Raw genomic sequence first — 15,404 nt, 5'->3', positions numbered from 1 at the left:
CATTTACAATTTTTATAATTCTTCTATTTGTTTTATTTTATTTTAATTTTTCACAGTAGGACTGGGGTCATCAAGAAGGCTGGGGGGTCCCACTCTGACCCAGCTTTGCATCACTTCAGTGGATTGGATCGACTACTTATGGGCTTCAAACCTGTTTGATTCCATAGGCCTGGATTGGACCCAAGTATTCCCCTTTGTCTGTCTATTCATGTGCCCCAAAACCAAAATTCAAGTCGAACGATCAATATTTAGGCCCCGTTTAATAATTATATATTTTAATTAAAAAAATAAAAAAATAATTATAAATTATCACATTATTTTTTTTTATTTTTATTTTTTATAAAAATTTAAAAAATTACTAAAATAACTTATTCTCAAATAAGGCATACTACTTAACTTTTCAATCACCCAAATAAACCAAACAAAAAACAAAATCAGCCCACGTTTGACATAAGTTAAACGGGAATTTTTTTGACTAAAATAGTCACAAAAAGAAAAAATAAATTTTTAACACAATAAGATAAAATATCACATTCAAATCATAATTATTTCATTTTTTTTCTCACAAAAAGTAAAAAAAGCCAAAATACCTATCACAAATGAGACTTTTTAGTCCCAAACTAAAATAGTTAAAAAGTCAAAAAATCAAAATAAATTTTTGAAGAGTTGCTATTTTAATAGGCTATTTTAGTTTTTAATTATTTTAGTAGGATAAAATTTTTGAATTTAAGAATATAGATAGATTTTTTTTGTAATTGAATGTGATGATTGTGAGAGAAAAAGTGAAATGATTATAAATTTGATGTGACATTTTTATTTTATTAGATATTTTAGTTTATTTTGTCATTTTGTATATTTTAGTCTAAAAAACCAAAAAAAAAACCTTTGCCAAACACCCAAAAAAGCCAATCCACAGACAACAAAAAAAGAAAAAAACAGAAATTAGAGAAGAGATTGGCATGTGGGCTACTAAAACGGGGCCTTGTTAGGGCTCAAGAAAATGAAAAGAAAAAATACTTTACAAATTTTTTAAAAAGATAACCGTGCATCAGTATCAGGACATAGTTTATATAAATTCTAATATCAAACCATGCATAAAGACGCTCAAATAGGAAAAGAAGCACAAAAAAGCTCAAATAGGAAAAGAAGCACAAAAAATCCCAGTCTGGCAATTGAAGCAGCCTTTTTTTTCCCTCAGAAATGACTGAATGGACAATGTTTAAGACGCGTCGAAAGCTTTATCATGTGTAAAACTAGTGTCGAGTTGAGAATTCACAGAAACAATGGCAAAAAGGCATGAATTCTATATCTCTAAAAGAAAAATTATACAAAATTACAATATAGATTTTAAGAAACTTTTGTCACAGGTGTTTACAATTAGATTACCCTTTAAGATTGTGTTTGTGACTTTCCTGTTTCAGATAATTGGGCAAGCGTTATATCAGAAGCCGATAACGTGCCAGACTGATCAACGTCAAGATCTTCAAACTCTTCCATCACAAGTGATATATCTTCTTCGTTGATCTTACCCATCTCTTTTAGCTTATATATGATGAACTCAGCAGCCCTATTCAAATGGAAATTAAACAAAAAAATAAATAAATTCAATCACAAACTATATTAAACTAGGGAGCCCAGTAGAAACAATTAGGAAAAAAAAAAATTGAGTGGGTGCAGAAAACCAATACTTACCCAACAACTCCATCATCATCAAGATCAGCTGCCTCCAAATCCAAGTTTGTGATCTTCCTATTAAGAACCCAATCGGCCAACGCCTTTTGTCTGCTTTCAGCGTTTAGCTCAGCAACGTAAAAGAAAAATTGAGCTAAACATATAGTGCTCGTCAATATCCAAAATATAGCAAAAACACGCCCTATCTTAGTCGAGAAGCTCTTATCTCCATAACCCAGAGTTGTGATAGTAGAACAGACACAATAGAAGGCATCAACAAGATCCAGTTTCTCAACTGTTGTAAGGAAGATTGTCCCAACAACTATGAGCACCAACAAAAAGGAAAATACCAAAAAACACTTGTATCTCACTTTGTTGGTTTCAATCTCCTTTTGAATTTCTATCTGATTAACCTTTTCGTGGATATGTAATGCTTTAACCAGCAATGTTTCCTGCTTCTCTACTAAGTAGTCTGCTGCTTTGGAAAGAATCAGTCCAACTAGAGCCATCCCCGTGAAAACAAAAGCACACGCAAGAAGTTTAGTAGTCGCGCTATTGGGCACGAGGTCACCATAACCGACAGTCGTCATTGTCACAATACAGAAATAAACAGCATCAAGAACTTCATTGGTTTTCTTCCCATTAATCTGGTTGCTAACGATGTAGAAGCAGACTGTGCCTACACCGAGGTAGACAGCCAATAATATGGCTACTTTTCTAAAACTTGGGTGGACTTTATCAAAAATGGATTGAGAACGTGGAAGCGATTCAACAGGATCATATTCCGCTAGAGGAGCACTTTTACAGTGACGGAATCTTCCTCTCTTGGGAGCAAAACATTTCTTTTTGGTTTGGGGTGTTGGATCTAACAATCCTGACAGCAAGGGTTGTTTTGCAGCCTCATCGGCCATTGCGTTAATACTACGCACGTGGAAACCTTTTAAAAGCCTAGCAAATCAGTTTGGAATTTATAAGCCAGAGTGTTTAGTAAATTTCTTTTGCTGAAATAACATAATCTTGCTTTTAGCTCATAAATGTGATTGCCCTAAAAATCTTCATAATATATTGATGGCACAAAATGCCTGGCTTTAAATTGATTTGGCCTCGTGCCTCATTGTCACCACCACATAGGTGCACGCACGCGCACACAAACACAGAACAGATCAAAACCGAGTAGACCACTTGGTTTTTAATACAAAATTTCATATGCAAGAATGATTAAATTTTATTTATCAATCTCCTATAGTTCAAAGTTTCCAAATTTCCCTTGAAATCATGTTGCAATTTTATGTATACATATTACTTCCAGAGACAACTTTCAAGAAGTAAGAACAGCCGAGAACAATCTTGACTTTCCCAAACAAAGAAGTGGTTTGTAGTTAAATTTATCGATCAATTCAATTTTGTGTGTCATACTAAACCGACAATATTATTTCAAATTATAGTTAAAAGGGAATTCAATGAATAACGAGACATGTAAAAAAATAATTAAAACACTAAATACTCAAAATCTTCCTAATTAAAGATTGAAATCTGAGCTGGAAAGAAGCAAGAGGAGAGCGATTCAGACAAATCCAAACAATCATCAAAACACCATGAAATGGAATTTAAGAAAAATCAAAATAGACATTATCAAAGTCAGATGCTTCAGTAACAATCCAGAGGCAGATCTAAGAATGAAATTGAAGAGAGGTATCGAATGGAAGATCAAACTTACTTACCAGTGGAAGCAAAGCGAAGCAAAGCAAGCAGTTTTTTTTTTTTTTTTTTTTTGGGGTTTTGAAATCGTTATTTTCAGACCGTTTGGATAACCCTGGAAGACTGGATTCTCCTCCGTTATTCTAGTTCTTGTACGCGTTTACTCGGTGCGGTTCCCATCCACTTACCGGGCCGCAGGCCCGTATTAAGTGCGAGTGTACGACCCATTCTTCTTGGCCCTTTGCCCGCATCAAGGACAAAACATTTTGTGTGTATTTGGTAACGTTTACGTTTTCAGTTTATATTTACAAAAATTTTATAAACTGATTTTTGTTTATTTTTAGAAAAAAATAAACTACAAACGCGTTTGGTAATTGACAAAATGTTTAAAAAATTTTAAAAATATAAAAAATAGTGAGAAATGGCAAGTGGTGGCAAGTGGCGGCGGAAGACGGTGGTGGAAAGTGGTGACGGTGGGTGGTGGGTAGCTGGTGGTGGTAGGTAGTGGCGAGTGGGTGGTGGTGGTGGGTAGGTGGATGACGGTGGCGGGTGGTGGATGGTAGTGAGTGGGAGGTGGTGGCAGGTGGGTGGCGGATGGCGGGTGGTGGTGGGTGGCGGGTGGTGATGGGTGGCGGGTAGGTGGCAAGTGGTGGTGGTGGGTGGGTGGGTGGGTGACAGTGGCGGATGGTGGGTGGTAGCGAATGGGTGGTGGTGGTTGGTGGATGGCGGATGGCAGGTGGTAGTGGGTGGTGGCGGGTGGGTGGGTGGGTGACAGTGGCAGGTGATAGGTGGTAGCGAGTGGGTGGTGGTAGTGGTTGGTGGGTGGTAGCGGGTGGGTGGGTGGGTGGGTGACGGTGGCGGGTGATGGGTGGTAGCGAGTGAGTGGTGGTGGTGGCGGCGGGTGGTGGGTGGTGGTAGCAAGTGGGTGGCGGATGGCGGGTGGTGGCGGGTGGGTGGCTGGTGGTAGTGACGGTGGCGGATGGATGGGTGACGGTGGCGGGTGGTAGGTGGTAGCGATTGGGTGGTGATAGTGGTGGGTGGTGGGTGGTGGTGGCAGGTGGTAGTGGTGGTGGCGGGTGGTAAGTGGTAGCGAGTGGATGGTGGTGGTGGTGGTGGTGGTGGTGGTGGGTGATGGGTAGTGGGTGGCAGGTGGGTGGCGGGTGGGTTATGGTGGTGGTGGTGGTGGTGATGGTGGTGGATGGTGGTGGCGGGTGGGTGTAGGTGGCTGGTGGTGGTGGGTGGCTGGTGGTGGCAGGTGGTGAATGGTGGTGGCAGGTGGGTGGTGAGTGGTGGTGGCAAGTAAGTGGCGGGTGGTGGTGGCGGGCGATGAATGGTAGTGGCAGGTGGTGGGTGGTAGGTGGTGGTGGGTGGATGACTGGTGGGTAGTGGTGGTGGTGGTGGTGGCGAGGGGTGGGTGATGGTGGCGAGTGGGTGGCAGGTGGGTGGTGGTGGCTGGTGGTAGCAGGTGGGTGGTGAGTGGTGGTGGTGGAGGGTGGGTGGTGGCGGAAAACGGTGGTGGAAAATGATGACGGGTGGTGGCTAATGTTGGGTGATAAAAAAAAAAACTGAAAACTCAAAATGGAAACATATTTTTTGTGTTTTCATTTTTTGGCCAAATTTATAAACTGAGACCACTGATTTACAAATCAAAAATTTTACCAAACAAGTTTTTATTTAAGTTTTTAAAATTTTTATAAATATAAACAGAAAACTGAAAACGTAAGTGTTACCAAACGACACCTTTGCATTTATTCCACAAATAGAAATCGATCACATAATCGAACCACCGTCCTCTTACATGAAGGGAATTTTAAAAAAAGGTAAACTCGTTTCATGTAAAAAAATTATATCCGGTCTTATAACTTTTTCAACTTTTTGGAACAAATTATCAGATGGGTTAAAAATTTTCTAGTAATTATGTCGTCATTTTTATCTCTAATTTTCTTGAATTATTGAGTAGATACATCGATATATATGTATATATATATAGTGTTCTAGAAACATCAAATAACTTCTCAGATTTTGCTGTTGTGTTTTTTTTTTATAAATTTCTCATGTCCTCAATTTTTGTTAACAATAATATATAATTTTAATAAGTTTTTCAAATACACCTCCTGAGATTTTATCAAAATACAAATCGCCCCTGTAGTTTTAAAAATTACATTCCATTCCTAAGGTTTCTAATTTCATAATAAATTGCCTCTTTTATTAATAAATCATTAAGTGAATTAACAGTTTTTAATGATATTAAAAATATGTTTTAATTAATAATTTTAAGTAATTTTATTATTGTATAAGAGAGTAATTATGAATTTTATTCTTTCAATTAATTCTGTTAAATAAGAAATTCTAATAAGGAGTATTCATAATTTGTCAAACCACAGGGGCTAATCTGTATTTTAAGTAAACCTTGGGGTTGTATTTGTAATTTATCCTAAGTTTTATGAATATTGTGCAATAATTGTTCATGAAAATATTTTATTACTTTATATTGGCCTGTTTAATAAAATTTAAAGTTAGCTTTAGAAAAATCTTAAGTTCAACTGTTAAAAAAAATATTAATATTTTGAATTTTTGAGGTCAGAAGTAAATATGTTGAAATTCTAAAAAGTTTTAAGGGACTTATACGTAGGTCTAAATATGTAGATTTATTGTCTAATATGTCTTATAATAATTAATGATATTTTTTATAAAATACTATTAAAAAACGTAGTAATTGTTAATTTTCAGTTTAAAAAATTATCACAAAAATATCACTAATTATCAATTTTTAATGACATATACAGAAAATCATCACAAAAATTTATTTTTAGCGACGATTTTGTTAAGATTTATTTCAATAGGACTTTATGGGAATTCAATTTAACTATTAGAGCATATTGATAGTTTATTCAAAGTTTTATCACTTATTAGTTTTTAATTTTTATAATATTTTTAAATTATATATCACATTTTTTCTTTTGAGTACTGTTATATATCTTAATGTTTCACTTTTTAATTTTTTTTTTATTTTATGTGACACGATAAGTCCCCCATTATTTTTAGTAGTTGATCTTAAATAAATAAATTCAACTATAAATAAAAAAAAAATTCATTTTTTTGTATAGTTCCGATTTTCATTTTCATGTCGGCAGATGGGTTCACACAAGAGTTGAATGTCTCAACCCATTCATGAGGGATCCACATATGTGACCCGGATTAGACACACAAACGGGTGGGCCTGGGCCATCAATTTTCCCGACCTGAAACCATTCTTGGTGGCCATTTAATGCGTGTGAGCCAACTTTTTAATAATATGCACTTCGAGCTAGTCACTCAATGCCATGCAATTTTGACTTTTATATAATTTAATTATTATTTTATAAAATAGCATTATCCTATTTTCTTCTTCACACGATCGTGTTCTCAATATTTTAAATTTTAATAGCGAAAGAAAAATTATTTTATTATTTTTTTTCTTCAACACATCTATCATAAGATTAGTGTTATTCATCTAATCACCTTCAATCATAATCTCTAACGACTGATAGTCACCTCCAACCTCCAACAACATTTCTCCAATTATTTTTTTAAAACAAAACACTCACCTCCACCATGTAAAAAATGTATAAAATTCAGAAGCATTTAAATATTTATGGTGGCTTAATATTTGAATGGGTAGAGATTTAGTCAAAAATTTTTCATAATAAAATTTTAATACATTAAAAACAAATACAAAATTTTTTTTAAAAAAAATCCAGCACATAGCACTATTACCAAAATAGTCTTAATAAGTAATTTAATATTTTAAACTTAAAAATAATATGACTTTTGATGTAGATATCGATTTTTAATAAAATTAATATTTTTAGAATTCTTTCATCAAGAACTATCAAATAAGATCCATGTTGGATTATGAAATTCTTTTTTTTTAAAAAAATTTACTGTCGAAATTAATGTAAATAATAACATTTTATTTTTGTTCACAATAATATATTAGTGTCAACCTATGAACATGACATTAAAAATAAAAATAAAAAAATAGAGTATATCTTACAATGAGTAACCATAACAAGGAAGAGAAGATCAAATTGAAACTAGCAAACAAAAAATTAAGGGCTGCACAAAGAACAAAAGAAATACACTCTGCAAACAAACAATTGAAGCCATTGATCAAAAGAAACCAAACACCCAGAGATTATCAGTCAGTCCAAAGCAGAGCATCAACCCAAAACAAAGCGTTGACCAACTTTTCTCCTAATCAGAAAATTATAAGGGGGTTACTCATAGAAAAAGCTTCATCCTTTTGTCAAACCGAAGACCAAATCATTACTATATTGGGCTTCGTAATGTGAATATCTATATCATCATCTTCCCATCTCATATTTGAATCTTTGTCTGTACTCTTTTGTTTTAGCTCCATCAATTGAGACGGTGTCTCTTTGTTGAGATGAGCCTCGTCTTTGCATCAATCTCATGGACTAATATCATCATTTACTCTTCGATTTGATTTAAATTTATGAAATATATATCCAAGGTAAAATTGTCCAGAAAAAGAAAAAAAAATATTAGTCTGTTCTTCGAGAAATAGATGCCTCATGCTCAAAAGATTTAAGAAGCAAAATATTTTAAGTTTTCTTTTCCACACTAACATGTTGGGCCTATGGAATTTTTGTCAAATAGTAATCAACGGAAACATAGTGGGCCGACTGTGCGTTTGCTACCTTCATCGCTTTTGTGTATGGAAGAGGTTATAATAAAGTACAAATCCATGGGTGTTATTGATTTTTTTATTTTATTTTAAATTCTCTTTGCTATACATAAATAAATAAAAACACACGCAAACAATTTTTTTGGACAAATTTCACTTTTCCTTTTGTAGTTTGGGCTATGTACGGTTTATTCTCCTGACGTTTAGAAATAACCACATAACCTTCTTATAGTTTGTAGACTGAAGTATACCGTTAAATCCGTTAACGATTTAATGAAAAAGACTAAAAATATCCATTTATTTGTGTAATTTGTTTGGAAGGAAATGTGCACTTTAACTCCCTGTACTTTATTCCATACGCAATTTACCCCCTTAAACTTTCCAAATGAGCATATAACTCCATTATGTCTGCCACATGTTTCACATATGCTGTTAAGTTGAACGGATTGTTTAACAATGCATTTCAATTCACAAATCACGTGAGAATTATGTGATTATTTCCCAACGTTAAGAAGGTAAACCGCACATGACCCAAACTATAGGAGAGTAAAGTGAAATTTACCTTTTTTTTTTTTTTTTTTTTTTGTGTTCATAAAGCGATATGACTGGATTTTGAATTTGTTACTTTAAAATAAAAAATTATCAAAATATTAGTTGACTAAAGAAAAAAAAAATCACTGATGAGGTGAAATCCTTGAGCTTAGCTTACAATTAAATATCATTTTGGATGCAGTGCACCATACTGACAAACATGAAAATAAGCCTTCGCTGTCTTGGTGATTCTTACTTAAACATATATATGTTTTCATTCAATTATGTTGTAACCTCTTCTGATCTTCATTATCATATATCATTGTGTCTTCCAAAACAAACTTTGGCTGTTTTTCATTGGGGCCATACCAATCAATTCATGTACCCAATCTAAATTATTAAACAAGCTATACTAGCTGTTGATTTTGATGGAATATATCGATTTTATGATTCTTTTATGATCGTTGCATTAACCCAGAATGATTTCAATGTTATGCCTAATACAAACAAGAAATATTTAAATGGTGATATTAATCATCTTAAATTGTGTTATTAGTTAATAAAAAATCATAAATGGATTTAAATCTTGTAACAAATATGATTATTCCCCTTTTCAAGCTTAAAAAAAAAAGAAAAAAAAGAAATTTAACCACCAAAAGTTATTTAGTGGTATGAGACTATTATGTTATTTTTTTGTTCCAATCAAATATGATAAGCTATATATAAAAGTGAGGTATGAAATTTTACATTTTCATCTTTCAGAGAAGATGAGTCCCTATAAAATGGAATTTTGACCTTAATTTTGACCATAGGTGGTGTTTGGCAAGATTTTGGTTTGGGTTTTTTTTGATTTTTTTCACTAAAAGACAAAGTTTTTGCAAAATCAAAAAAAAAACAAATACAAACAAAATATCACATCCAACCCCATAATCATTTCACTTTTTCTCTCACAAATATCGCATCTAACCCCATAATTGATTGAGATTAAAAACAATATGGTGATTCTAAATAATAAAAAATGAATTCCACCACACCACGAATCTAAACTTGATTACATAATAGAGTGATAATTTAAGATGGGAGAGAAAGAGATGGGATATGAGATCTAGCTCCCAATATGGGGAAGTCCTTTTAGAACTAACTTAATACCCACATTCATTGATGTTCTATTATTGCAATTTGGGATCAAACAAGTAATCATTCAATATAAGATTGACTACACTCATGAAAGAGGTCCCCTTTAGGAGAAAAACATTGATTTGTGATGTAAAATACACACTAGTGGGATAAAAAGGAAAGCTACATTTTTCATAATAACCACATAAATGTATAGAGCTTATGCATTCGTGGCCAATTGTACTGTACAACCAAAGAAGATGACAAATATGTCACTCTCTTTTAAACAAAGAAAGCTAAATCATTTGTACCTATTGTCAATCTTGAAACTGAAATTGTTTTCCTTGTGTAGATATTTTTGATAGGACAAGTGAACATGATTAAAGTTTTAAGAAGAGTAATTATTGCAATGTTCGCCATATCCTCGTTTAATAATAAAAACAAAATATTTATATAATTTTAAAAATAAAAGATATGATAGATAAATTACAAAATATTATTAAATGAGTATACAATCACGTGATGGGAGTAGGGTAGTGGAAGAAATAGTGATAGCGTAGCAACTATAGGTGTGGTAGTAGTAAGGATTAACTAACTTATTAAACAAATTTCAAAGGTGAAATCTTTTATTCTTGGTGTCGAGTCATTTTATTAGTTTTGAACCAATGAATTAGGTGGGTGAGTGGGTCTTTGTCCAAGGCTGTCTTGGGTGATGGTGGTGGTGTTGTCTTGGGTGGTGGTGGTGGTGGTGAGATGGTGGGAAAGAAAAATATATTTTACTTTTAAAAAATATAAAAAATATTTTTACTCAACTCGACACATTTTTGTTAATTAAAGAAAATACTTTTTGTTGATTTTGTTTTAGATTGTATTTAACACTACAAAAATATTTAAAAATTATTTTCTATCAAAATAAAAGAGGGTTAATTTTAGATGGTTTTTCAAAGCAGAATTCTGATCCAATTATTTGTGAGAAGCTCTCGTAAGATGATGATTACTAATACCACATCTAAGTTTCATAGTTGAAAGTTCTTGTCTCGCACAAAATATGGGGGGGAGTAGTTCATATATTTTGGTGTTAGATATATGAGTGTGCTCATGCTCGTACTGATCATCTTAGCTCTTTTAGGTTGAAATGCCCACAAGCCAAAATGACTACGAATTTCCTATTGTCAATGAACAAAAAATTTGTTGTCAAAACATAAAATTTATATAAATTTTTTGTACATAATAACATGTTTGAATATCGAGACTATTGATTTTAAGACAAAACACAAATAAAGATAATTCATAACTCTTATTTTTAAAAAATGTTATTATCATATTATTTTTAATACAATTTTTTTATATATATTTTTTATAAGAATAAACTTTTTCACTAAACAAATATTTATGTTTTGGATACTAGAAGAAATGAAATGCATAAATATAAAGAAAAAAAAATTGGGAGAATTACCAAACAGTGGGATAGAAAAAAAAAAAAAAGTTAATTACCAAAAAGTCCTGTCTACATATTTGGTGGTAACTTAGGTCCTGTCAAAAAGTTTTTGAACAAATAAGTCCCATTTATAGGTAAAAAGACGTTTTGCCCTTTAATCCCAAAACTGAGAATGTTCTCAATTTATAATTATCAAAACTAAGAAATTTCTCAATTTTTTTTCTAGTATGAACTGAAAATATTATCAAAACTATCAAAACTAAGAAATTTATAATTATCAATTTTGAGAAATTTCTCAATTTTTTAATGATTAAAATTGAGAATATTATAAACAGAGAAGGTTCTCAATTTTAAAAAACTCTCTCTCTCTCTCACCTGATTCATATGAGAAAAAGATTCCAATCATCCCCCCAAAACACAAACCCATTTTCATACTAATTGACCATCTAAACCAATGCGATCCAGATATCTTTAACAGACTTCATAGTCCCTGCAAACTCTAGCACCCTAATTGATGAAAACTTTTTCACATTCACGGGAATTCGTGGACTTGCCGCTAACTCAACAAACCCACACCATTTCAAAAATCCACATACACACTGAAATTTCAATGAAGATAATCAAAATCAATGAAGACTTTCTGCGACGTGTACGCTGAAGTTTCGAAAACTGTGTGGAGCATCTCTCGACGGAGTTAGTTTGCCGGTACGCCGGAGAGGCCGAAATCGGAGATTTTCAAAATCCTAGCCTTATTGCTCTGTCGTCTTCGTCGCCGCTTGCCGGACCTCCTCCGGCAAGTCCCTCACTTACATTTCTAGCAATTTCTCAAACTCCGACCAATCGCCGTCCCTTTCGTCAAGCTCGCCGTCGATGTAGAGATCTCTCACTTCCACTACGGCTAGCAAGATGAAGAAGGCGCTAGGGATCCAATCTAGTTCGAAGAGGAGCGAGGAAAGGGGTTTGGATGGGTAAATTGGTCTATTAAAAATTAATGAGACTTGAAGGAGCAAATAATTTTATCTAGGACCTAATGGATTATAAGTTCACAAAATGGGACTTATATGTAAATGCCCCAAAAAAAAAAATTACAAAAATATTGAGGGTGCAAGTGATTTTGTGATGAGATGCAAGTGAAAAACTGTGAAAATGCAAATCTCACTTACACCCCTCCATGTTTGGCGTTTTTATTTTATTTTTTATTTTTTATTTTTTGCATATCTAACTAGTAAGTAGTTTCCCCCCCAAAAAAAATCATGTGATAAAAAGTGAATCTCACACATGGTGGATCCCACATGTGGGACGCATCATTTGTCTCATAGAATAAATATTGATAGCATGAATTGATCTTGGTTGATAGGTTTGAATTTGTACTTACCGATCGATTGGCTGGACAACTACCTGCACAATTAATGCAACACTTGTCTATCGAGATTGTCATCTTATCGACCGTAATTGACAGTCTTTTTGTCAAATGATCGACCGGCAAATCAAAATTCAAGTCATTCGAACAAGATAACATTCAAGTAACGTAACATTGTTCTTGTGTCATATTTTGCGAATTTTGTGTGTAGTACAATTATTCTTATTTTAATTAGTGTTATGATTAAAAACAATTAGAAAATGATCTAAGAACAATCACTTACACAAATGAGATACAAATATTTACGTGATTCGACTCAATGTCTACGTCCACGGGAGAAAAGAGAGAAATCTTCACTATAAACAAAAACAAATACAAAATAGAAGAGGAGGAGTCCCACTCTCTCAACTCAACTCATAAATTATACTTCTCATAACTCTCTATTTTCTTCACATTTGATCTCTCTCTCATTATAATCTCAGTTCACAGCTCTTTCCATTTATATACAAATGAGAGAGTTGCTTGCCAATGACCAATTACCAAAATAAATGAAAAGCCATTAACACAGCCACCCTAGGCTCAAAAATCTTCAAACAATCTGTAACCCAAAACTACAACAGTTACATTTGACGTCCATGACCTACTTCACATGATGTGAAATGCTCAAACAATTAGGGGTGAGTTTTACACGATTGTGTCTTTTAATAAGACTGTTGGAATATTACACCATCAATAATACTGACTGGCTTCTATTTTAAGCCTGCCTAAAGGTTGAAAATTCCAACCCAAATCTATATAATGGAATGAATTTCAGAATATTATAAACTGAGAAGGTTCCCAATTTTAAAAAACTCTCTCTTTCTTTCTTTCACTTGATTCATTTGAGAAAAAGATTCCAATCATCCCCCCAAAACACAATCCCATTTTCATACTAATTTACCATGTAAACCAATGTGATCCAGATATCTTTAACAGACTTCATAGTCCCTGCAAACACTAGCACCCCAATTGATGAAAAAATTTTCACATTCACGGGAATTCGTGGACTTGCCGCTAACTCAACAAACCCACACCATTTCAAAAATCCACGTACACACTGAAATTTCAATGAAGATAATCAAAATCAATGAAGACTTTCTGCGTGTTGTACTCTGAAGTTTCGAAAACTGTGTGGAGCATATCTCGACGGAGTTGGTTTGTCGGTACGCCGGAGAGGCCGAAATCGGAGATTTTCAAAACCCAAGCCTTATTGCTCCGTCGTCTTCGTTGCCACTTGCCGGACCTCCTCCGACAAGTCCCTCACTTACATTTCCAGCAATTCCTCAAACTCCGACCGATCGCCGTCCCTTTCGTCAAGCTTGCCGTCGATGCAGAGATCTCTCACTTCCACTGCGGCTAGCAAGATGAAGAAGGCGTTGGGGATCCAATCTAGTTCGAAGAGGAGCAAGGAAGGGGGTTTGGATGGGTAAATTGGTCTATTAAAAATTAATGGGATTGAAGGAGCAAATAATTTTATCTAGCACCTAATGGATTATAAGTTCACAAAATGGGACTTGTATGTAAATGCCCAAAAAAAAAAATTACAAAAATATTGAGAGTGCAAGTGATTTTGTGATAAGGTGCAAGTGAAAAACTATGAAGATGCAAATCTTACTTACACCCCTCTATTTTTGGGGTTTTTATTTTATTTTCTATTTTTTGTATATCTAACTGGTAAGTAGTTTCCCCAAAAAAAAAATCATGTGATAAAAAGTGAATCTCACACATGGTGGATCCCACATGTGAGACGCATCATTTGTCTCATAGAATAAAGATTGATAGCATGAATTGATCTTGGTTGATAGGTTTGAATTTGTACTTATCGATCGACTGGCCGGACAACTACCCGAACAATTAATGCAACACTTGTCTATCGAGATTGTCATCTTATCGACCGTAACTATCAGTCTTTTTGTCAAATGATCGACCGGCAAATCAAAATTCAAGTCATTCGAACAAGATGACATTCAAGTAACGTAACATTGTTCTTGTGTCATATTTTGTGAATTTTGTGTGTAGTACAATTGTTCTTATTTTAATTGGTGTTATGATTAAAGACAATTAGAAAATGATCTACAAACAATCACATACGCAAATGAGACACAAATATTTACGTGGTTCGACTCAATGTCTACGTCCACGGGAGAAAAGAGAGAAATCTTCACTATAAACAAAAACAAATACAAAATAGAGGAGGAGTCCCACTCTCTCAACTCAACTCAGCTCATAAATTGTAATTCTCGCAACTCTCTATTTTTTTCATATTTGATCTCTCTCTCTCATTACAATCTCAGCTCACAACTCTTTCCATTTATCTACAAATGGGAGAGTTGCTTGCCAATGACCAATTACCAAAATAAATGAAAAGCTATTAACACAGCCACCCTAGGCTCAAAATCTTCAAAAAATCTTCAAAAAATCTGTAACCCAAAACTACAACAGTTACATTTGACTTCCATGACCTACTTCACATGATATGAAATGCTCAAACAATTAGGGGTGAGTTTTGCACGATTGCGTCTTTTAATAAGACTGTTGGAATATTACACCATCAATAATACTGACTGGCTTCTATTTTAAGCCTGCCTAAAGGTTGAAAATTCCAACCCAAATCTATATAATTGAATGAATTTCAGAATATTATAAACTGAGAAGGTTCTCAATTTTAAAAAACTCTCTCTCTCTCTCTCTCTCTCACACCTGATTCATTTGAGAAAAAGATTCCAATCATCCCCCCAAAAGACAATCCCATTTTCATACTAATTTACCATCTAAACCAATGCGATCCAGATATCTTTAACAGACTTCATAGTCCCTGCACACTCTAGCACCCTAATTGATGAAAACTTTTTCACATTCAC

General features: G+C 33.9%; 1 protein-coding gene across 3 annotated transcripts; it reads right to left on the bottom strand.

The window, feature by feature from the left end:
* Nucleotides 1–1,166: 1,166 nt before the first annotated feature.
* KCO1 (Outward rectifying potassium channel protein) lies at nt 1,167–3,638 on the bottom strand. 3 transcript variants are annotated; one of them, XM_082884835.1, is made up of 3 exons: nt 3,393–3,638; nt 1,693–2,619; nt 1,167–1,567 (listed from the first exon to the last, which is right to left on the bottom strand). In XM_082884835.1, exons 2-3 carry the CDS (start codon nt 2,580–2,582, stop codon nt 1,390–1,392), a joined length of 1,068 nt encoding a protein of 355 aa, XP_082740961.1. In that variant the 5' UTR covers nt 2,583–2,619; nt 3,393–3,638; the 3' UTR covers nt 1,167–1,389. The 3 variants fall into 3 exon arrangements, with proteins under 3 accessions (XP_082740961.1, XP_082740962.1, XP_082740963.1); XM_082884836.1 differs by having other exon boundaries at nt 3,389–3,588; XM_082884837.1 differs by lacking the exon at nt 3,393–3,638 and having other exon boundaries at nt 1,693–3,044.
* Nucleotides 3,639–15,404: the final 11,766 nt, after the last annotated feature.

This window comes from Camellia sinensis, chromosome 8 (genome assembly GCF_055761805.1).
Source record: "Camellia sinensis isolate YWXY chromosome 8, ASM5576180v1, whole genome shotgun sequence".
Classification (NCBI taxonomy): domain Eukaryota; kingdom Viridiplantae; phylum Streptophyta; class Magnoliopsida; order Ericales; family Theaceae; genus Camellia; species Camellia sinensis.
This window is presented reverse-complemented; position numbering and strand designations above follow the sequence as displayed.